At 35.6% G+C, this 24183-nt stretch overlaps 1 protein-coding gene across 1 annotated transcript in view; it reads right to left on the bottom strand.

The window, feature by feature from the left end:
- DMD (dystrophin) overlaps positions 1–24183 on the bottom strand; it is a 2517447-nt gene that overhangs the window by 1973037 nt on the left and 520227 nt on the right. Inside the window, exons 3-4 of the mRNA XM_012638704.1 lie at positions 6105–6197; positions 1286–1363 (exon numbers count right to left, since the gene is read on the bottom strand). Of these exons, the coding sequence (XP_012494158.1) occupies positions 1286–1363; positions 6105–6197 (171 nt within the window). The remainder of the gene's footprint in view (positions 1–1285; positions 1364–6104; positions 6198–24183) is intronic.

A 24183-nucleotide genomic window follows, 5' to 3' on the forward strand; every position in this document is an offset into this window, starting at 1 on the left:
TTTTTTAAAATTACTTTTCTTGGTGGGGGTGTCTTAATTATATCAAATAAATTGAATCTAATAATTCAATTTTCTACTGGTTTCTTTACTTTTATATTTTGAATGGAATATATTTTGATATTTCAAAGACATGTCTTGTTAAGTGTTCAATACCTTAATCAATTTTCACAATGTAGATGATATTGATCTTTCAAAAGAATCTATCAGACTAATAATGAGGAAAACAATTCAGAGACTATTTTATTCTGGCTGCAGAGAAATTGAAAAATCTAGAGTAAATCTCTTCATAAGATAATAAAACATTTAATATTTCTGTAAAATAACTTTCATAGGTTAAAGGTGACAGTGACCCTGAATTCATAAAATCAACCAATTGTTGGACAGTTTCTACTTCCATATCCTGTGTAATGCTCTCTCCCTTCCAGATGAGCTGAGCAACATTTGGGGGAGTATATATTATTACCAATCTATCACTGTTCATGGTTATTTCAAGGGCAAGTGATCAATGTATATGGATTTATCCTTGCAAGAGAGGTGTAATGTAATTATGAAGCTACTAAGAGTACCTGGTAAATGTATTGGTTGATTAGAAAGGTTTTAGGAAGTTAAGAGAAAGGAGGACTGCCTCCAATGCCACAATAGAAGGGAGAAATCACAAAGTTGCTCACATGAGACTAAAACTCCTCTGACCTGCCACTTATTTAGCTATGATTGTTTACTTTTTCTAATACAACACACATATTTTCATCCAGTTAAAGTAAACCAAACACAGGAATAGAAAAAAAAATCTACAGTTCTTATCCTGAATGACAATTGTGTGTTTCTGTATAATTTATTTGCTTGGAGGTGGTGTTTAATAAATGTTGGCTTGATTCAAACAAACTTCCTTATGATCAGATTTGAACACACTTAGTACATAAAAATAATATTCAGTATAATAAAATCCATTTGTTGCACAGAATACTGCTGTAGAAACTGAGTTCACTGGAGGACTTAATTTGTCCACCAAATACAGCTGTGTCAAGTAAAATCTGAAAACAACAGGGATTGCCCTGTCATGTCTGGGCCATGTCTTTCCCTGTCCTCTGTAGCTACATGCATTTGCTCTCTGAATCACATTAGCCACAAGCAGACACAGAAGAACTAGAACGCATGCTCTCAAAAAAAAAAAAAAAAACCTGCTTTGATTTATAAGAGAACTTAAGATGCATTTTCTGCAATTTGGGTCAAACCCCTCACTCAAACATGAAGCATTCTGTCTTACAGCATCTAGGGTACCACTTACATTATTGTTTTGCAAGACCCGCAGTGCCTTGTTGACATTGTTCAGGGCATGAACTCTTGTGGATCCTTTTTCTTTTGGCTGAAAACAAAATGAAATAGTGTTCACTGACTAGCACAGAGATCAACAATCTACTAACGATGAAACAATTTATAAATTTCATTTTAAGTTCGAATATTTTAAATGAGCACAGGCTATGCTGCATTGATATAACAAATCTAAGTGCTTTAGGCTAATTGTTCTTGACCTGATACTTTTTTAGCAGAAACCAACCACTCCCCAAGGATGATAGCACTCTTTTTTTTTCACAAAGGCTATTTTGGTATGATCCTTCCTTCATTCTATAGCCCAGTTGGGGATGATTGCATGGCCACCAATGAGAGAAATATCAGCATGCATAAAAACATTTGCTAGTAAGATAGATAAGCAAATTAATTTCAAAACTTTGTAGGAAAATTTAGAGTAGATTTGAGTATAGCACAATTATGTAATGCCAAATAAGGTTAAATGAAACTATTTCTGTGAATATTATCTTAATTGCCCTAGTCACTGAAGCTCAAAACCTCAATCATCTTTGCTTTCCTAACCCACACTCTCAATCCCAAAAGTCATATCTTTTCCTGTAATGTTTAAAGTAACATCTGCATAGGTCACTACAACATACAAATTATCTCATTTATTCAGTTGTAGAGTTTTAGAAATTCCCACTGCTGTGATGCCTATTGTATTTACTCTTTCCTTCTATTTTCGTTTCTTTTACCTTAATACAAACCCTCATAAGCTATTGCCCAGAAAACATCATAACTTCCTTTTCTTCTCTTCTCACTTTCTGTTTCTCCTTTTATTCATCCTGCATATCTCCAATGATTACATTCCTGAAGTAAGCCCACTGCCAATGCTAACCACTTACAAAGTTCCCTTCTCAACCTTAGGGTGACTATAGTTAATAGTTAAGGGCATGAGCTACAAAGCTGCACTCCCTGGGTTCAACTTTCAGTTCTGCCACTTTTGTGCTATGTGACTTTGGGCAAATTTCTTAAACTCCCTGTACTCCAGTTTTCTCATCTGTTAAAATGGATTTAATAAAAATAACTACTTCATATTTTTGCTGAAAGAATTCAATGTGTTAATGTGTATAAAACTTTTAGATTGTCACAAAATAAGTACAATGTAAATGTTTGCTATTATTATTAACCTTGTAGTCTATGCCAGGTACTTTGAGTGCACTACTTCTAATCACCTTTACAAGGCAAATAGTTTCATCCTCATTGTATAGAAAGTGAACCTCATGATAAGAGCTAATATATAGATAGGGATACAACTAATAACTGATAGAGCCAGGATGCAAACTTTGGTCTGTGCCTGTAGAGTCAAAGACTTTCAAAATTTATTTTCTTTCTTATTTCTCTAACTACCTTCTGTATGCACCAACGAAATAATCTGATTTTTTACTTCTTGAGTTTTGCTTCCATACTTTCCAGCATTGCTCCTGTCCTTCTCATGCAGTTCCTTACCCTAAAACATCTTACCACTTTCACTGCCTGCTGAACATCCCAAATTAAGCTAAAACACCCTACTATCAAAGGTGATTTGCCCGATCCTTCTTATATAACAGTGTTGGTGTCTTGTTTTTCAACTTCTCACCATTTTAAGGATAACTTTATGAACAGGAATCTGTATTTTTTACCTATTGGAAAATTTTCTTACAAAAATGTCAAAATGATACAGGTTTACATTTTGGTATTTTTCCCACTTCCCACCACAAAGAGGAAGGAAATAAGGCCATAGAAAGATAAGACTTTAGATCAAAAGAAAAGCAGCAAAAAAACCAATCTTTATGTGTGTGTGTGTGTGTGTGTGTGTGTGTGTGTGTATTTATAGTCTCATAGCATACAAGTCTAATGGTAATTTTGGAAGTTTAAAGTTTTTAAAATAATTACCCATATCAATCCTCTGCTTAGTATTTACACAAAAGCTATATATCACCCTTTAGCTGGCTGCAGAAGAATTGCAGTGATAAGATTTAGTAGCATGTTCCTTTGCTTCAAACTAAAAATTCAAACATTAAATGTACACATCTATATACACATGTGCATATTTATCAGAACCAAACAAATTCTATTCTTAAAATAAGCTGAAGTTTCTGATCCTAAAGTGAAAATTTAAATCTGCCCCTATTAGAGTCTCTTTGGGGAATAATTCTAATTTTATGGTTCTAAGGCAAGTACTTTCCTTTTAACCCTAGGGATGTGCTTAGCCAATAATCCAAATGCAGATGCTTTCAAGTAGAATACTAAGATTTCTGTTCAATAGCATACATGACTCCCATTAGGGGTAGAAGATATATCTCTGCAGAAACTATTAGGATTCAAGAACAGGTACAGAGAATTAAAGATCTGAAATTGGGAGCATATGTGAGAGAGGTGAGTCTACTCTGTGGGAAAGGTAAAGTCCTCAGACCAGGGCTGACAGATTTGTGACTAGGATGAATAATGGATTACAGATTCTGTTAGCAGTGGTATCTGAAATTAAATAGTACATATTGGCATGTATAAATATTTGGTGATTTTCCCCTGCTACTCAATTACTCCACACGGGCCAATTTCATGGATGTTTGGTTCACAATTTTTTCTTCAGTTCCTGTTACCTATTAGGCTCATTTTATCTTTTCATCTATGTATGGATATATCTCAGTGAAAACCTCAAGTTCTTTATTTTCAAAATTTTTTAAACATTGTGCCTATATTAAATTTTTTAATTCTGACAAAATTATTTTGGGCGATGGAAGAGTTGCCTCAGTCAATGAAGTGACCAGAGAGAGTTGCAGCACCACAGAGAACTAGTTACAGAGGTACCTAGAGGTAAAGAGACAAAAAAGCCTTGTGCAGAGGGGCCAGGACAGGTTGGAGAACCCATGATCTCAGAAAGAAGTTTCACAAACACTTGGAAGACACTGGGGCTACCTTATTTGGGAACTGACCCAGAAATTGGGGACACACAGACATACACTGATTTCTGTATCTATCTGTGTACATATAGACATACATATATACATACATATTATACATACATATATAAATTGTTCACAGTCATAGGATATGGATGATTATTCACAAAAATATCTCTAACCAGTGAAATTAAGCCTAAGTGTACAGAATGCCCTCAAATTGGCTAAAAACAAAAAGTTCATCTGTAAGGCAAATCTGAATTTTTTTCACCTGACTAAATTGATTATTTCAATATATCATTAAGTTCTTTTTATATCAATACAATTCAGACTTTTTGAAAATATTTAAATTTTAGTTTAATTTAATAATATATTAATCTCATATAGTATAGTTCATATAGTATAATCTCATATAGTATATTTCAACTATAGTATAGTTGAAGATGATTAAAAAATGAAAGCATAAGGTATATCTCTTCCCTGTAGGACTCAGAATTTAATTGAAGAGAGTGTCATAGTCACATAAATATATACCAAAAATAATAAAACAATAGTTAAAGAGAAAAATAGGCATTCTATGGGATTTAAAAAGAGGGAGAATTAACAAAGAAAATTTGAGAAAGGCTTTACTGACAAGGAGAAATCAAGGTTTCTGAAGGACTGTTAGGACAGACAGAAGTATAGAAAGCAATAAAGGCTATTAAAACAGCATAGGCAAAACCCCAAACATATCTGAGAGTATATACAGAGACCAACCTGTCTTAGCGTAAGGCAAGTTAGGAGAATAGAAAATTTGGTATCTTTGACTTTAAATAACAGCTAGAGTTTGTATATTATCAACAAAATCTTTGTGTCTGGGGGTGTGTGTGTGTGTGTGTATTTGCATGGATGTGTGTGCATGCATTGGAGAGTTGTAGTGAAGGGTAAAGGGAAGGGATTAAGGCAATAATTTAGCAGGACTAATTTGATATGCAGAATGGCTATGACTGTAGATCGGGGGCTTAAACTCTACTTATTAGAATAATAGCAATCTAAGAATAAGATTATTTCAGTCAGGAGATTTGAATTCTAGAGCTTTTTTCCCCCATTGTGAGACCCTAATCAACATGATTTTATTGATCTCTAGCTGTGTATAACAATATCTATCTTGCAGGAATTCTCTGAAGTTAGACTGGATAATAGTTCTCAAAGGGAAGTTACATTCTCATCACATATGCATCGCGTATTGGACTAAAATGCCTATACTTTATTATCCTGCCCCACATTGTTTCTTTATTTATAAACTAATACAGATTCATTGCAAAATAATTGCAAAATACATAAAAGCACAAAGATAATTTCAAAAGTCATTGCATATAAAAGCCTTCATAAAGACATTCAATAAGAAAGATACCAAATAGTAAAATTGAATATCTATTAATTAACATAAATTATATTACTGAAAATGTTTATTTTGTTATTCTACATATGATAGACTATACCAAAATGAAAATAATAATGTGAGACTGTTTTACTTAGAAATAGGTCCTATAACATTTATCGGGCATCAGGCAGATGGGAGTGGGGAGGAGGGGATGAGTATATACAAACATAATGAATGCGATGCGCACCATCTGGGGGATGGGCACGCTTGAAGCTCTGACTTGGGGGGGGCAAGGACAATGTAACCTAAACATTTGTACCCCCATAATATGCAGAAAAAAATAAACAGATTATTTTTTATTGGAAAAAAAAGAAATAGGTCCTATAATACTAGTTAAATCAATAATCAGTAAATTACTATATTTTACGAGATTTCATAAAATGATAGTGTTTTTTTCTGGTGTACAATTCTAATAAGATTAATGTTAACTTTCATAAAAATAAGTCACGTACCAGTTTTTGTCCTGTCAGGCCTTCAAGGAGGTCTAGGAGGCGTCTCCCATCCTGCAGGTCACTGAAGAGGTTCTCTATATGCTGCTTCCCATACTGAAATACAAAATATATTCAATTTAACAAATCACACTTCAGTTGTTTGATTTCTAGGATTATGCCTTTTGAAAATTAAAGCTATATATAAGGATACTTAATGTATATAATTTTTAATATGTCAAGAGTGATGGATTAAAAAAGATAGTTCTAGTTAAAAAACAAAACAAAGGAAAATTTGATCATTAGGTCAAATCTATTTGAAATGTTTTTTGAATAGCAAGAATTGGAGATCCATGGCCTAATTGATTTATAATAATTAAACCAAATTATGAATGCTGATTCTATGAATGAAAGAAAAAAATATTTAAACTATCAGGCAGTTTGAGGTGGAAGGAGAAGTAAACACACAAAGAAACAAAGATCGCATACAATTTTCCCTGGGTGGGCACATAGAATTTAACTGTTCTGTGTACTTGGAAGTATAATATACAATTACAGAGTGTTCAACATACGCATTGTACAGAACATGCTTTCTCTGCATACACATTTTGAACACTGATTCAGAATGACCTATTCTCATATTGAATAAGTCAAATTTAAGGAATACCTGGTTTAAATAGAGTTGAAATAAGCCTCTGAAAATGTTTTCTCTATTTTTCTAAGTTCCTTGCTCAGGGAATATAATAAGGAAAAATAATAGTCACCAATAATATCTAACATTTTTAGAGTAACTGTTCTCAAGAGACACTCCACTAAACAAGTGGATGTTATCACTTTTGCAACATTTATGTAAGGTTAGCATTAATATACTGATCTTGTAGATGAGACACTGAAAAGTTAATATGTAATCCTTTGTCACAAAACTAGAAGGGGGTAAAGCCAAGATTTTGGCTCATATCTGTCTAACTCTTGGGGCCCCTGTTATTTCTATATTATTATGCTGCCAGCCTGGCCTTTTTATTCTTTTATTTGATTATCTTTCAAATATTTTTCTTTATTCTGTCATATGCTCCCAAATCTTTTCTTTTTCTTGTTAAAAGCCTACAATCTCTTCGTATGAGACCATTCTCAGCTCTTTCATCACTCAAGTTATCTAGAAAGCTCCAATTTATCAGTCACTGATTTATATTTAGCATGAATAAACCTGAGCTAGGAATTGGAGCATTCACCAGTAAATCAGACAGACATAGGCCCAGCTCCTGTGGAATTTAGGGTCCAGCAGGAAAAACAAATATTCCTAAAATAGAATACAACATAGAAGCGGTAAGAGGGACTAATGAGCATATAACCATGGGAACTCCCTATAGTCTTGGGATCAGGAAATATTTTCCCCAAAATGTCAGATGATGAGTTTAACATTAGCCTTTTGGTAATTGGACTCTTTTTTCTACTCCTTGGATCACACACAAACTTTGAATCTCACACATGTCAAGAAAATCAAGAAAATCTCTGGATATGCGGAGGAAAATGGCAGATTAGTGGTGACCTCCTGGCCCTCTGCTCCCAGAGCAGGAGGTGAAGAACGCGGATAGCTACACACGAGTGGATCACTCTCCCATAGGATCAGCATCGTGAATTATGCAGAGAAGCAGCGCGGGACAAGCAGCGCTTGAAAAAAAAAAGGTGAATTGGAGAACCAACCGCAAAGCTTGGAGAGTGTGAGATATACAATAGGGAATAGAGCGTGGGACAGCCAGGCCTGTAGGCCGGCCAGGGCAGTGTGATCTGACCCACAGGAGGACGACTCTTCCTCCACTGACCTCCACATCCACTCAGGCAGGGAAGCGCCTGAAATCAGTGTGAAGTTGTGGCACAGGATGACAGGCAATGTGGAGAAGAGATAATAGCGGGAAATATTTTGAACTCTCCAGTGCTCTGTGCTAGGTCCGCACTGAGTAGGGGAAGCACTGGACTGAGTGGACACTTCCTGGGTCCAGAGGAGGGAGTTTGGAGACAGGCACCTCTCTCCTGGCAGTCACTGGGACCAGAACAAAGGATGTGAATACCGAAAAGGAGGCTCTGCCCTTGGAAACCGTGGAAGATTAGGCTGGCACAGTGTGGGACAGACAGTGCAGGACTCCCCTACTGGACTGACGTGAATCAGTGCAGCAGGGAAACAGTGGAGACAGCGGGCAGCTAGTTGAGACAGCCTGCCAAACCCAGCACCCACTCTGCCCCCCGCCAGCAGTCGTCTCCAGTGCTGACTCTCTGTGGGTGGGGCTGCAATTTTGGGGGTCCACAGCCTAGAAACGCTGTGGCACCTTGGGGATCTGGGCACCAACCCTTCTCCAGCCCAGCAGGGCAAGCCCAGGCAACAGTCTCAGGCAATGCCCCTCCCCCAGCCCAGCAGGGCAGACTCCTCCCTTGGAGGCAGGGATGAAGAACAGTCTCTCTGTGCGACTGATATAAATCTGTGGGACCCTGGAACTAAGCAAAAGTGGGCAGACTGTTGATTCGGTCGAGCGGGTTGATTTTGATCATCTGATAAGAATATAACCCTAGGGCTTGCCCTTGATGCTCAGGCCACTGCCAGCTTTGGGGCTTGTGGTCTGGAGAGGAAAATCCTGGCCAGAATCCTTAACAATTGCACGAATTGACACCCTCCACCTGGAGCTGTCTCACAAGGATGACGAAAGAGCCCTGAATAACATATTAGCAGCTCTCCTCTAGCAGCAGATTAAGCAACCACAGAAGTATACGATCTCGGGCTCATAAGTACCTACTGCCCTTACTCCACCCAAAGTGGCAACAGGGCTCAAGTAAACCTTGGGAGTGACAAGACATTTCCCAAAGATCGGGGCACTTGTACACCCCATTCAGGGGTTTAGAGCCCAACACAAAGGCATTGGAATACCTTGATAATCAACTCCTATATGCAAACTACAAGCAAAAAAAGAGAGGGTAACTCCATAGCCCAACACAGTGCTTTCCATCTCAAACTACTGGAGGGCTGTGGAGTCACACACATAAGAGTTATTCACCACCTGGGAGATTAAGCAAGGGGTCCAAACTCACTAATCTCCTTTTGCAAGAGGTGAAGACAACAGGTCAGAGATAACCCAACAGGCTAAAACACCTCTAAGGTAATACAGGACCAGAGTGCATCTCCCCAGCACTGTCAAGGAATGTCCCTTTGGGGACTTGGAGATAAGGCCATAAACCAGCCCCAGCACTCCCAGTTCTTGACAAAGTAGCCTGATGAGAAAGAATCAGCAAAAGAACACAGGAAACATGAAAAATCAGAGAGAAAAGTCACCCCCAAAAGAAAGTCCATCAGTAGATACCAACTTACATGATATGATTAAACTGACAGAGGAAGAAGTCCGAATATGGATTGTAAGAAAACTGAATGGAATTGCAGAGAAAATAGAAACCCAACATAAAGAAGCCACAAGAATAATACAAGAAATGAATGAAAAATTCTCTAAAGAAATGGAAATACTATGGAAAAACCAAACAGAAATCTTGGAAATGAAGGAGGAATTCAAGGAACTTCAAAACGCAGTGGAAAGCCTCAAGAACAGAAGAAAGAATCTCAGAACTTGAAGATAAAGCCTTCAACAAATAGGATGAAAAAAAAAGAACACAGAAACAAGAGACAAGAACAAAACATACAAGAAATGTGGGATTACGTAAAGAAGCCAAATATAAGAATCATAGGCATCCCAGAGAGAGGAGAAGAAAATACACAAGGGCTGGAAAACTTATTTCATGGAATACTGGAGGAAAATATCCCTGGCCTGGGCAGAAATCTAGATATTCTATAAAAAAGACATCTGCACTCGAATGTTTATGGCAGCACAATTCACTATTGCAAGGATGTGGAAACAACCCAAGTGCCTGTCAATCCATGAGTGGATTAATAAAATATGGTATTTGTATACAATGGAATACTACTCAATTACAAAAAAATGATGGTGATCTAGCACCTCTTATATTTTCCTGGATGGAGTTTGAGCCCATCCTCCAAAGTGAGGTATCACAAGAATGGAAGAATTAGCACCACATGTACTTGCCACCAAATTGGCACTGACTGATCAACACTAAGGTGCTCACATGGTAGTAATATTCTTTGGGGGATGGGGTCTTGGGGGTGGGCAAACTCACTACTAATGGACTCAGTGAGCATTATAGTGGGGAAGGGCATGCCTCAAATCATGGTTTGGGTGTGGCAAAGTAATAAGATGTAACCAAAATGTTTGTACCCCCATAATATCTTGAAATTAAAAAAAAAAAAAAGAAAATCTCTGGTTTCCAGGCAAAAGACATCCCTGAAACTTCCAAGATTAAAAACACAGGATTCAGATTGTTCCTTCAGCTGATAGCTGTGTCAATGACAAGTCCTGTCAATGTCTGGGTGCTTGACATAAAGAGAACACTGACTGTGGCAGGCAGTCCACCAGTCCACCTGTATGCCCAGCTTTGGGAATCCAGCAACATATATGCTCTGACAAAGTTAACTGGAAGTTATTCTTTTGAAATTCTACCCAAATAGTTCTGTTTTAAAATTCCGGGGAAAAAAGAATACAACATAAAACACTTACATGTTGGAATTTTTTACTCATTATATGCTAGTAAATCTTAAAACAACAGTGCTATTTTTATGAAACTTTAAGGAAAGTTTTTTACTAGTAAGAAAATGAATGTATACTTTCCAATAACACTGTCTAGAACCTCTTATCTAACCTGGATTACCTTGGCATTTTGAGAGTAATAGTAAGCTTTTAAAAAAAATTGAAATTAAATGAAGGTATACAATGCCTTTTAAATGTTGTTTTTCTTTTCCTCAAGAGCAAAATTTTACAGATGTATATGAGAAAAATATGGCTTCTAAGCTTATCAAAAAGAAATCTTTCACACTGCAACATGTCAATTTTTGAAGAAATTAAAGTATATTTAGCTGACAGATACTTGTTCTTATAAAAATATATATCTATATTGATAAAAAGATAGGTAGATAGATAGATAAAGTCTGTCAAACCAGGAAGGATGTGGGCAGCAAAAAGTTGTTCATTGAAAAAGTGGAACAGAGACTTGGAAAGGTGAGGCATGTCTTGGGGTACAGAATGAAGCACAAACCCCAAGGCCATAAGGATCGTATAGTATTCAAGATATAAGAATTATGCTTGTATTTGGGGACCAAAAGTCTAGACACAGGTCAACAAGGCAGATAGGATCTTTCTTTTGGTCCAAACTTAAACACACAGACCAGGGTCTTTTATAAGTCTCCCATTAGAACTGGAGACAATCAAAATGGAGAGGGAGTGGAGGATTGTGGGCTAGTCAGAGGCCTCCAGGGCACCGAGTTGGGGCACCTAGAGAGGAAGCAGTGAGGTGATAGAAGAAAAGACAGTTCCTGTTATCATATATAATTTTCAAAACTCAAAGTGTCAATGATATATTAAATATCACAATCGAAATCCAACTCTTATTTGTTATGTCTACCATATTGTCTCACACAGTTCTTGTCAGAATGTTCCACCAGAACACCCTTCCAGCAAACAAGATTGAATGAAATTACCCTGGAGTCTGGCAGTATAAATTGCACAGTGACTGCAGGTTCAAAATTTCTGTGAAAGCATATGTTTTATGCTAAGTATTCATTGAAATTTTCCCTTCCTCTCTTACATTATGTTTGCCTTGATGTCAAGTTTTAAACACTTTTGAGTAAAATCCCCCCCATGGTCTAAAGTGATTTTCAATGAAATATTCAATATTTAGCCTGTAACTTCATAGATCATTGAGTACTCAGTCTTATTCTCCCTGTAATATGAATACCCCAGGGAAAGCAAATCATCTCATTTCTCTTGGATGGTTCCCATTTCTTGTCTTGTTTCAACTACTCATTCTATAGAGTTATAGATATGTTGTAGCAAAAGTAGAACAAGTTTCAAAGGCAGAAATTTCTAACTTCTGAAGTCTCCTATTCACTATCTATGCTATCTTGGACAAGCGATTAGCCTTTCTGAGGCATGCTTTACTCAGTAGTGAAATGGGGATTGAAATAACATCACTTCAGAGCTCTCCTGTGAGGTTTAAATGAAATAAAGTAGGTATGCTATACCGACTCAGCAAATAGTACATAATCAATACATTTAGGATGGTATTTATATTTTATTCTTATATTATTCCTTGTCTACTTCTTTTTCTTTGGCCAAATTCTAGGTATACATAAAATTATAACATGTTATCGAATCTACTAGAAAGTGCAGAGCTCGCCTAAAATGTGCTCTGTAGTCTCTAAGTTTGGCACCCTTGTAAGAACAGAAATCAAGAGGAGAAGATCCATTTACAATTTCTAAGACTGGTCAATGAGGATGGTGCAGGGGAAGCACTTAGAGGCTTTAAGCTATTTCTCTCTTGTTCTTTTGACTATTTTAAAATTAAACAGTCTTTTGTTATCCTCCCTTTTGATCTTCAATATCTACTATGTCAGGTGACCTTTTATGTCATGAAAAGAATAATTTTTCTTTAAAATTCCATCCTTAATGGCATTCTTTTCAAGTATATGAAAATTGTTTTAAAACATACAAAACATTAATTCTTCTTTGGGCCACGTGACTCTGTGGCTCTCTGTCTTCAATCCCTTTCATGACAAATATTTTCTTTATCAAGTGAACTTTGAACATTTGATATTACTCAGCAGTTTCATGCATTCACTTATATATTGTCTTCTTCATTGGTAACCCAAATGGCAAGATGAAAGGACCATAAAATGAGACAATAATCCTTCCACATTATTGTCAGTATGAAGTAAAGACATACAGAAGCACAGACAATGTTTAAAAAGAAACTCAGACAGATTGATTGGTAAATGGCACTAAAAAGTGGAAAAAATGAAAGTTAAAAAAAATTGAGAAAGGGACAGAAATGCATTTGTGGAAATGTTTAAATGGCTTCTGACTTTACAGAGTTGTGTCAGACTTTCAACCTGAAAATACAAAAGGATCAATACAATGTTTCAGTAGGGGGTAAAGAGCACAGCGATGATTTAGCATGACCTTCTGGTTACAGAAAGGTCAAGCCATAGACAAAATCATTGCTCAGAAAGTCAAGATACCTATTTGTGATTACAAGTCTCTGCACACTAGAAACACCAAAAAGGAGTACAAAACTGGGGATTCAGAGATTACTGGGGAATGCTGCTGACCAGCTCCCAGGAAAATAAGGCGACCCATTGTAGTATAAATAGGCAGCATTCACAAATGATTGTTTACTTAAGTATGGATTGGAAAAAGTATTGCATAAAAAAACAATTTTACTGCAGAATAATATACATACAGGAAAATATTAATACATGTGTCTTAAGTGTATAGCTCAATGAATCTTTAGAAACTGAAGACATTCATATTACCAGCACCCAGATGAAGAAATGGAATATAATCAGCACCCTAGGAACTTCCTCAGACCCTCTTCTATGTGCCAGGCCCTGCAAGAATGACCACTATACAGATTTTTAGAATCATAGTTTTGACTTGAAAGGAGACAGTTAAAAACAGAAAAATAACACTGGTTTAATATTTCATTTTAGGATACTAATTATTGAAAGACATTAGGTTTACAGAGAGAATTTAGAAAGGAAAACAGTCACAGTGATGAAATATGTTTTACAAAGCATAAGAAAGTAATGTAATGTAAATAAGAATGTTTACTATGTACACAGAATGACTTGATTCAAATCGCAGCTCGGCCATATTCTAACTGTATGATCTTAGGCAAGTAACTTAACCTCTCTGTGCCTTACTGTTTTCATCTATAAAAAGATGATGCATTATGACCTATGCTGTGGTGATGCCTTGAAGATTTAAATGAACTTAGAGTACTGCTTTGTTTGTAAAATATACTCCTTAAATGTTAGCTTTCATGCATTTATTCCAAACTTTTTAAATCAAATAATCTATATTTTTCACAATGCTCATTGTCATTTTGGCCTCAAAACAACAGAAGGGACTAACTTCAAAATATTAATATGAACATTAAGTGGGTTAATAAATGTAAGGTGTCCAGCACAGCACCTGGCACAGAAAATGCTGAATAAACCTGAATTGCATCCCCTCCTTCCTCCTTCCTTTTAAACATCATCACCTGGAGGTAGAAAGTACAACTCTCCTTTGAAGGTTCCAGGATCCTTACAGGACTTGTATAATTTGAGGAGAGTTTAATAAGGTAATGTTTACAAAGATGAGGAAGGATATAATGGAACCACTGGAACTAGTAATAGAAAAGTGTTATTATTTCTCCTAGACTCATAAGAATGAAGAGAAAGAGAGTGATTGCTTGTCTCTGGACAAAAACATAACTGAGAGGACCACCCAACAGGAGCTTTGATACTGGGTGATGAATACAGTCAGCCTGCAGTGAATATATGCGCCATGGCCTTTCTTTTCTTTCTCCCTCTGATGTCCTGTCCAAGCTCCCATTGGCCAAATCCAACTGAAAGCCAGAGGGCAAGGGAGTCTGCTGATATAGTTCATAGAGTTCGGCCTCCCAGGGAAGAGAAAGGTGAAGAGTGGGCCCAGAGGAACAAACCAAAGACATTCAATACAGCAGACATGGGAACAAATTTCCTTTGAGCCGAGGAATCAATGCCAGGGATGTTCAGGTCAGGAAATAAATGAAGGACTGAATGTTCCTCCCTAGGCCTCCTATAATATTTCTATCTCTGGTAATGTCATTGCAAAGAGCCAATTGTATCACTGGGACATATCTTATTTTTTAATAGGTATATCAAAGAACTGGAATGTTTTGTGGGTTTTAACAGATGAAAATGAACATGTATTTATTCATTATCCCATAGCATCCAATACTTTTAGAGACTTCTCTATACCAGGAACAGCACTAAAATCTGGCTACAAAGATAATCAAGAAAAAGCCAAGTTATTCCTTGGAGCTAAGAAGTACTCAAGAGCTAAGTTAGATAGTCTAATAGTGTTACAATCTCTCTAGATATAAAATGTTATTTGGCCATAACTCTTTATAAAGCATAATCACTAGGACCCAATGTGTATGTTACACTATTAAGTACACGAGAAATGATTCAAGCAGATTGCACATTAGAATTTTCATCAGGAACCACACACAATAGTTAATGGAAATCAAGCCATTATCTGTAAATAGTCTGTTATGAACCCAAAAGTAAAGTATGCGTAACCAAAAGTCAGCATGCTTTGTTGTCTATATCAGATCTATCTTTAACATGCTTTGTAATAAAACTGAATTCTTAACCTAGGCCTGAATTCTCTTAACTATAATTTAGATAGGTCAGTACTAATTTATTTTACCAGGTATTCTAAAACAACAGTTAGTAAAATTATGATAAATAATTTTCTATCTCACATTTCTTGATATATTCTTAATGTAATTCACAGATAGTTATTCTAAAATTTGTGGAAGGCTTACAATCCATGATTGTAGCTAATTATATCAGCTTTCAATATATCATATAAATTGAATATTCCAAAAGTTAAATTCATTTTTTTCTTTTGAATCACATAGGTATATGATTTATATTTGAGATAGGGAGAGATGAAATTGGAGGCTAGTTGTAATCTATTTCACTTGTTGCTTTGTGACAGAAACAGTATAGTATAAGGTTGCCAAGATGAAGTACTTTGTTTCAAAGCATGTAAATAACACTCTGATTCTTCAAACAAAAAATACATCGTGATAAAATCGACAGGCTCACTAGAGAAATGCCAGCTATTAGTACTCATTTCCAGGTAAAATGCAGAGAGGGAAAATGATATTCAGACTTGTTCAGATCCAGTAGAAGGGGAAATTATGGCCCAAGGTATTCAAAGATATATTTAATTAATAAATATAAAATTTATTTATAAATAATTAACATTCTTATAATTTCTCAATCGCACTACAGTGCAATTGTGGGTGGACGATGCATGTGAAAAATGTGGCCTCTTCCTAATTATTCCCTTCCTCTACTCTCTAGGAAGTCAGCCTTGGTTTATTCATTCTCTCATTTCCCATGCCTATGATGAGGGTCTGCCTACAGCTGGTACCAACTCAAAGGAACCGGAGACACACAGAAAGGACAAAAGTTACATAGGACAGAATATTTAAAAACAAGAGCTTCTGTCCCTGTTACACCTCTATTTCCTTCTGACAGGATGAACCATTTGAAATTTCTAATTCTGTAGTCAAATATCATCAAATTTTGGCAATTCGATATGAATGAACATCATATATTTCAAAAAGACATGAGTAATAAACTGAGTGTATACGTTACATGGGTTGTTTTATGTTTTTCTCTCTTTTTATGTTTCTTTCTTTTTGCACTCTACACATTCGGAGAGACTTATCTAGCAATGAACTATAGAACAATCCATGAAAGCCTTGTATGGGTTGTTGTAATTGCTTTTCTAAACAATAATTTAGAATAATTTCCATTTCACACATGACAAAACTGAGGCACAGAGAATATAAGTAATGTGACTAAAATCACACAACCAATAAGCGATTGATAAGAATCCAAATCTAGGCAGTCTATCTCCATGTCTGTTAACCATTCTCTCCTTTGGAAATTGCTTTTTAAACTGGGCTTCTTTGTCTATAATGCCATTCAGAGTCAGGGTTAGACAAATATTATTATTATTTTTATTGCAATTTTTATTTGTATATATTCATTCGGTACGAGTGAAATTTTGCAACATGGATATATTGCATTGTGGTGAAGTCAGGGCCTTCAGGGAATCCATCATTGGAGAAATTCACATGTACCCACCAAGCAACCACCCATCATGTTCCCCCCTTCCACTGCACCAAATCTCCATTGTCCGTCATTTCACACTCTGATTCTATGTGTACACATTATTCAGCTCCTGCTTATAAGTGAAAACATGTGATATTTGTCTTTCTGTCTCAGTTGTTTCACTTAATATAATGACCTCCAGTTCCATCCACGTCACTGCAAAACACATGATTTCGTTCTTTTTTATCGCTGAATAGCATTCCATTGTATGTATATGCCACATTTTCTTTATCCAATCATCTGTTAATGGACACTTAGGTTGAGTCCATATCTTTGCTATTATGAATAGTGCTGTGATAAACATGAGTGTAGGTGTCTTTTCGATATAATGACTTCTTTTCCTTTGGGTAGATACTCAGTAGTGGGATTGTATAGTAGTTCTATTTTTAATTCTTTGAGAAATCCCTGTATTGTTTTCTATAGGGGTTATATAAATTTATATTTCCACCAACTGTGTAGAAGAGTTCCCTTTCATCTGTATATTCACTGACATCTGTTATTTTTGTCTTTTTAATAATAGCCATTCTTATTAATATAAAATGATAAGGGTTAGATAAGTTTTACTTGTACCCTTTCACAATCTCTTTCAATAAACTAAGGGTAATTTAATTCATTATTTTCATTTCCTCTGTGGTTTCTGAAAGTCAAATATAGTTATATAGCCTAAAAATAAAATTGCTTTTAATTGCAGGTTGAATTTGTAATGTAATGATAATGGCACAGTGGTAATTCTACATACATACATTAGGAAAATTATTTTTCAAGGTCCTAAATTCCTATTGTTATATCACTTGACATTGAGGGTTTCATTAATTCTTAAGGACTCCAGTATATATGGCATACTTAATAACTATAGTAAACACTGCTCCAGAGCCCCCAACCAAACTCTTTAAATGCAATATTTACTCTAAGGTATTTGAAAAATGTGGCTCTTTTGTTAATTAAATTAAAATATGAAAGCAAACTCTCTCCACAAAAAAAACCCTAGAATATATAAATCAAAATATAAGAAACATAGGCCTTAAAGTTGATGAGATTAAATAAGATAGTAATAAATAAAATAAAAAATTTAACTAGTGCATTTAGTACAGCCATTTCTTGAAAGATACAGTCCAACATGCCAATTACTGACTTGAAAGTCTTCTATGTGAGATTTAATGTGGTTACATGTTAAAGAATATGGAATCTGGGAGGAAATAGGCCTTTACTTAAATTATAGTTCTAGCTTTCCCCAGCTGTGTGAACGCTGATAAATGACTTAGTACTTTGCTTATCTTCCTCATGTGTCAAAGGAGGGGGATAGTTAAATTATTCAACTAAATTTAATCAGTATTGTTCACATGCTTTATATTGTCCTGGGCACTGGGAAAAATTGGAAGACAAAAGATATAAAAAAAGATACTGTTGCTGTTTTCATGACTTTTGTCACAGACTAGGAAGGAGGTATGCATTTAAGCAAATATAATTATAGTACTCTGTTATAATCCTGTCAATAGTGGTGTTGTAAGTATGGTGCTGGCACAAATAAAAGAGATATCATCTTCACTGGAGAGAATAACAGAGAAGAAATCCCTGAACTAAATTGTCAAGACTCGATAGGAAATCAACAAGTAGAAGTGGAAAGGGGAAGAGTATGTCTAGCAAAGGTAACTTCAGATGCTAAAGATCAGATAAAATCTATGAGCTATTCAAGGAACTGTGCAAGCCAGTTCTTGGAGCATAGGGTACATGAAGGGATGGGAGATGATGAGACTAGAGAGGTGTGAGAGACCACATCAGACAGGACTAACTTTATTTACCACCCAAAGGAGCTTAGGCAAATGTCTAATGGTCTTTTGTTTTCATGCTTTCAAACATGGTATCTAGTGATGAGAATTTTGACAATATTTTTCACTTTAATATTTAGACTGATATTTTAATGTAGTTAGTATTGTTTACGAAAGACCAATATTGGCATTGTTTACAGGCTATTCTTGTGTAAAAATATTACTTGGCAAGGGAGCCATAATGTCCAGGAGCAACTGCTCTAAATGGGAGATGAACTGCAAAATTGGAACAAATATTTAATCATTCCCTGAATCCATGGCCTTTGCAAGGTGGCATTGATGCTCCTCCCATGAAGAGGTTGTATCTGTTTCTCTGCTTCTTGAATCTGGGTTGGTCTTTTATTGCTTTGACCAATAGAATGCAATTGAAATGATGGCATTCCTTTTTCAAATGTAGGCCTCAAAAGGGTTTAAAGACTTTTGTTTTCTCATTCATACCTCTGCCTTCACCATAATGCCTGAGCCAGATTACTGGAGGATGAGACATGTGGAACAGAGCCAGGTTTCCTTAGTTGTCCTAGATGAGGTATGAGGTCATCCCAGGCCAGAAGATAACCAGATATGTGGGAGAGCTCAGCTGAAATCAGCAATGTCTCCACGTCAACCCCCAGCTAACTAGAGACATATAAGTAATCCCAGCAGCACACTAAAGAACTGCCGGACCAACTTGCATATTTGAAATGATATGGTTGTTGTTTTAACCTACTGAGTTTCAAGGTGGCTTGTTACACAGCAATAGCTAACTGATACATGTCTACATACGAATGTTTGTTTCTACACTGAAGAAAGATATTTGAAAAATTAAACTACAGTTTAAATATAGATCCATTATTTAAAAAACATTTATAAAAGCACCCTTGGAATTTTTGTGAAAAGGCACTTCAAGCTAAAAATCATTATTTTTTTTTGATTTTTTTTTATTTCAGCATATTATGGGGGTACAGATGTTTAGGTTACGTATGTTGCCCTTTCCCCCCTCCCCCCCTAAGTCCAAGTTTCAAATATGGAGGGGACGGGTATTTGCATACACAAAGTGTGCAATTCGTACCACCCGAAGGATGGACATATTTAAAAAGAATTATTTGACTGTTGAAATTGAGTATGGGCAAACCATCACAAATTCTATCTAGAGATGTGACTCAATAAATGCTGTGGAAAAGAGCACAGTCAATACTCTACACAGTTACTCCAATGCCTTCTTGCCAAAAAGAAATAATTAACAAGCTTTAGTATTTTTAATTGTCAGCATAATGGAAATAAAAGAAATACAATAATGTCAACCTTAAAATATTTCTAAAGCTACCTTTAGTAAAATGTGGTTTTTTTTAACTCATCTACTGTGGTGAAACTGTATACTGTAAATAAAACAAAGACTGTACTTCTTGCCCAACACATTCATGTGAAGTTTACTTGGAGAAGTTAAAAAGAAATTGGTGGACTTTATGTTTTCTCTCACTTGCTAGATTTTTACTCTGCTGTCACTTTAGATAAAAATTCCTGTTTATCTTCTTTCTTCATTATAAACTATGATTTTCAGTGATTTATTATTCAGACATTTCCAAAACAAAAATAGTGAATCAAAAAGAATTATCTGTGAACTAAAACTGTCACCTTCAGTTAGCGTTTCTAGAAAAATGTGTTTTAAAATAAATTAAGTTGAATAACAGCCAAAGGAAAATAGTTAGGTTTGACATTTTTTTCCTTACAAAGTTAAACAGAAAAATTACAAATTGTCCTGTAAATTACTTAGAAAATCTTAATAGGCACCTATCATTTCAAAAATAGAAAAATTTACTTTTATAACTTTTTTTTTAATTTGAAAGGTTTGTATGCCATTTTATTTTTTTTATTTCAGCATGTTATGGGGGTACAGATGATTAGGTTACATATGATGCTCTTACCCTCCCTCCCCCCAAAGTCCGAGCTTCAAGTGTGTCCGTTCCCCTGGAGGTACACATTACCAGAATTTTTTTGTTATTACATTACTTAACTGTAAGAGCTGGCTAATTCAGTGATTCATCTTTATCAACACCAAACATTTGCTAATTGTATACATTGCTGTGCAAAATGTTTGATTTCAAGAAAACAGTAACTTCCTCAAAATATTATTGAGCAAAAAGGAAATTGAAATCACCTTGGTTTAAAAATAATTATCATGTTGAAAAGGGAATCTCTTATAATAGGTATTGCCTTTTTAAAAATTTAGTGCTCACTCACCTGGCTGAATGACCTACGCTTTACCCCTTAAAGTTAAATATTACCTGGAATACACTAACCATCTTTGTATTGAACTTATACTATAATATCTGAGATGAGGATTTAAACAAAAAATTTTAAGTAAAATTAAAAAAGGAAAAATATTAATTTTACTTGGTTTTAAAATTGTTTCTTCTGATTTTGAAACCATTAAATGTGTAGTTTATAAAAATACAGAAAAATAATAAAAAGAAAAAAAATATCAGAATCTCACCACTCAACCTGTGTTAACATATTGTTGTATTTTCATACAGCTTTTCTTCTGTTGCTATATAAGCACGTCTTATTCAGACTTGCATTTATCTCATATTTCTAGTCTTTCTCTTCCTCCTTCTCTAACTCTTCCCAGCCTCCTCCTGACTCCCATCCTCTTTCATCAGACTGCCATTTCAGAGTGCTTATTAATTAACCCATGGTGTTCTAAGGATTTTATAAACAGTATTAAAATTATTCTGTTTGATATTAGGAGAAATTAGGTGGAAAATATTGTTTTCTGCATTTTAGAGATAAGAAAATTAAGACTCAGAGGTCTTAAGTAAATATACCAAAGTATTTAAACTCAGATTCAATCCATTCTCTCTGACTCTATAGGCTGTAGTCTTCATCCATAACCCACTCCTACATTTATTGTTTGTTGATTTGATTGAACCTCATATGATGAACATATTCCTGCATAATTAACCAAAATCTTTAAAAATTGATTTGGAAAAAAAGCATCATGGTGAAGCCTGCACACTTATTTTATTAGAAAAAAATAGACTCTTGTTTCAGCACCGTCTCAATTATAGTCCCATTAAGGGCTTACTGTTATGTGTACCTTGGCCTGCATTACCAGGGCTAGAAGCTAAAATGTACCCATGTCTAAATCTAATATGATGGACTAGATGACTCCCCAAATTCTGCCAATTTGGAAATTTGCAAATCGTAATCAATCCTCTGGGAATTCAACATCAAGTAGCATTGAGAATTATCCTGATGTCCTCATTTTATTAAATATATTCAGTGTGGAATGATTGTTGTGAGGACAAGGATTTAGAAGCTATTATATCAATAGCTTATTCTTTGATATTTGTGTTTATCAATCATTGGTAATTCTGCCCATATTCTATTTTATCCTTAAAATAATTGTGTGAGCAATCTCATGAGAAAATAGATAAATAGAAATTGATTCATTAATACATGTATGAAAAAATAATACAAAATACTAAATATCATCTACTTTAGTTCACAAAGCTAGAATCATTGTGTTGTTATAACACTTCAGTTACTACCAACAACCTCCTCATTACCCAATCTTAACAACTCCTTAGAGACACTTAAAAATATACATGATCATTAAAATGGGCCTCACTTTTGTTTTCATATTCTTTAGTGACTAAAACCAATTTGACCACAAATTAATCTGTAACAAACTACTGAGCATAATAAGGGGAAAATATCCATGATAAAGTGCTACAACATTTTTGCTTTTTTTATGTGTGATCCATCATGGATTGGTTGAAGAATAGCAGTTCTAAAATTTCAAGGACAAATACCTGTTCAATTTATATATAACAGGCATTGCATGTCAATAATAATGAAAATGAAAACAAAGCAAAGTGATGCAGAAACGAAACATTCATACTTTTAAAAAACACTAAAGGCAGTAGTAAATGGCAAAGCTTGTCAGCGCTGCCTTGTATACCTGGGATGAAATTGCTATTGCCAGTTGGAGCCGGAATCTACACAAAATGAACTCTGGCCACAATGTTGTTTTTGTTTGCTTACTTGCTTGCTTGATGTTTTATAGATTCTTCATACCACATTATTAAAATGTCCTTCTCTTGCTTCCTTGCTGTAAACTTTGACCTCAGGTGTGGATAGAGCCACCCTCCTCCAACCTACAATCTTTTCCTATATTTTTATTTCTTTTCATCTTGGTCCATTTTTCCTCCCTGCTTCACCATCAGTTCACCTCTGGACGCTTTTTTTCAGTGGCTTTGGAAACCCTAGAGTATTTTGAACAGTTTTTTTCATGGCCTCAGTCTCGGCTACTACATCACAAGCTCTCCTTACTTAGAATTAAACCTTCATTTTCAAAAGGCTTGCCTCTTTTTCCCCTGCATACTTAAGGTCATGTGTCAGGTTTATATTTTGACAGAGTAACTAATGCCTTCCCCCATTCTTGGAAGCTATTAATAAATATGTGTACTTCACCAAGTGTTAGCTTGTTACCATAAGAATGCAAAGAAAAAGACACCGAGGGTCAAATGTTGTGTTTCTAAGTAATTACCTGAAATCCATGGAGAAAATCTGAGTTCTGCTTTGTAAAATCCTTATTTTTGTGGCCTGACTGCCTTAGGAATTTAGCCCAGGCCTCAGGCTGCTTTTTGTCAGCTAATGGTGGGACTAGCCAGTAGTCGGGTTTTGGGGCAGAGGGTTTCCCTCTGGCTGGGCTAGTCTAAATGCTGCCTCCGTGGGCACCAGCAGAATTCTGCCCTGTGCTGTGTTCCGCTATGCCAGGGCGGCCCTGGGTTTCAATGCAAAGTCCCTCAATCGTTTCAGTCTCCCTCCCCTGGGCACTCAGATTCTCTGTCCACTTGGAGGGATGGCATGGCACTGCTAGGGTGATGGGAAGGAGTGGTGTAGGCAATGCAGGATTGTCTTGTCTGTCCTCTTCAGTGCCTCATTCCTCAATATAATGCGGAAACCGGGTAGTATGATAGCTCACCTGATTTTTGGTTCTTCTGAAGGTGCTTGCTTGTGTGGATAGTTGTTGACTTGGTGTTTGTGCGGAGGAATGATCACTGGAAGTTTCTATTCTGCCATCTTGCTTAGTCTCCTCAAGATTAATCTTATGTCAGGCTAATTAATTTTATCAGCAGAAGATTCCAAAGGAGGATGACTATGGACCTGACACCTTTTGATTATTAGATGTGACCTAAGACTCTTTAAACTTAAAGGTTTTTGTTGCATGATGTTAGATTTGATAGTGATTAAATTTCTACATTTCTGGAGTTTTTATTGTCTCCCTAGGGAGGTGAACAATAAACACGTAAATAAATAAATATGAAATGACAACATTTTAAATTCCGAGGCAGAAATAGAGATATCTTTAAGAGAATTATAGGGCCGAACTGGTCCTTTCTGACAATGTGAAATTTAAAGTAAGATCTGGAAAATGATATCTAGTCATATTCTTTTTTTTTTTTTTTTT

The sequence above is a fragment of the Propithecus coquereli genome, unplaced genomic scaffold (assembly GCF_000956105.1).
Source record: "Propithecus coquereli isolate 6110/MARCELLA unplaced genomic scaffold, Pcoq_1.0 Scaffold132, whole genome shotgun sequence".
In the NCBI taxonomy this organism is placed as follows: Eukaryota; Metazoa; Chordata; class Mammalia; order Primates; family Indriidae; genus Propithecus; species Propithecus coquereli.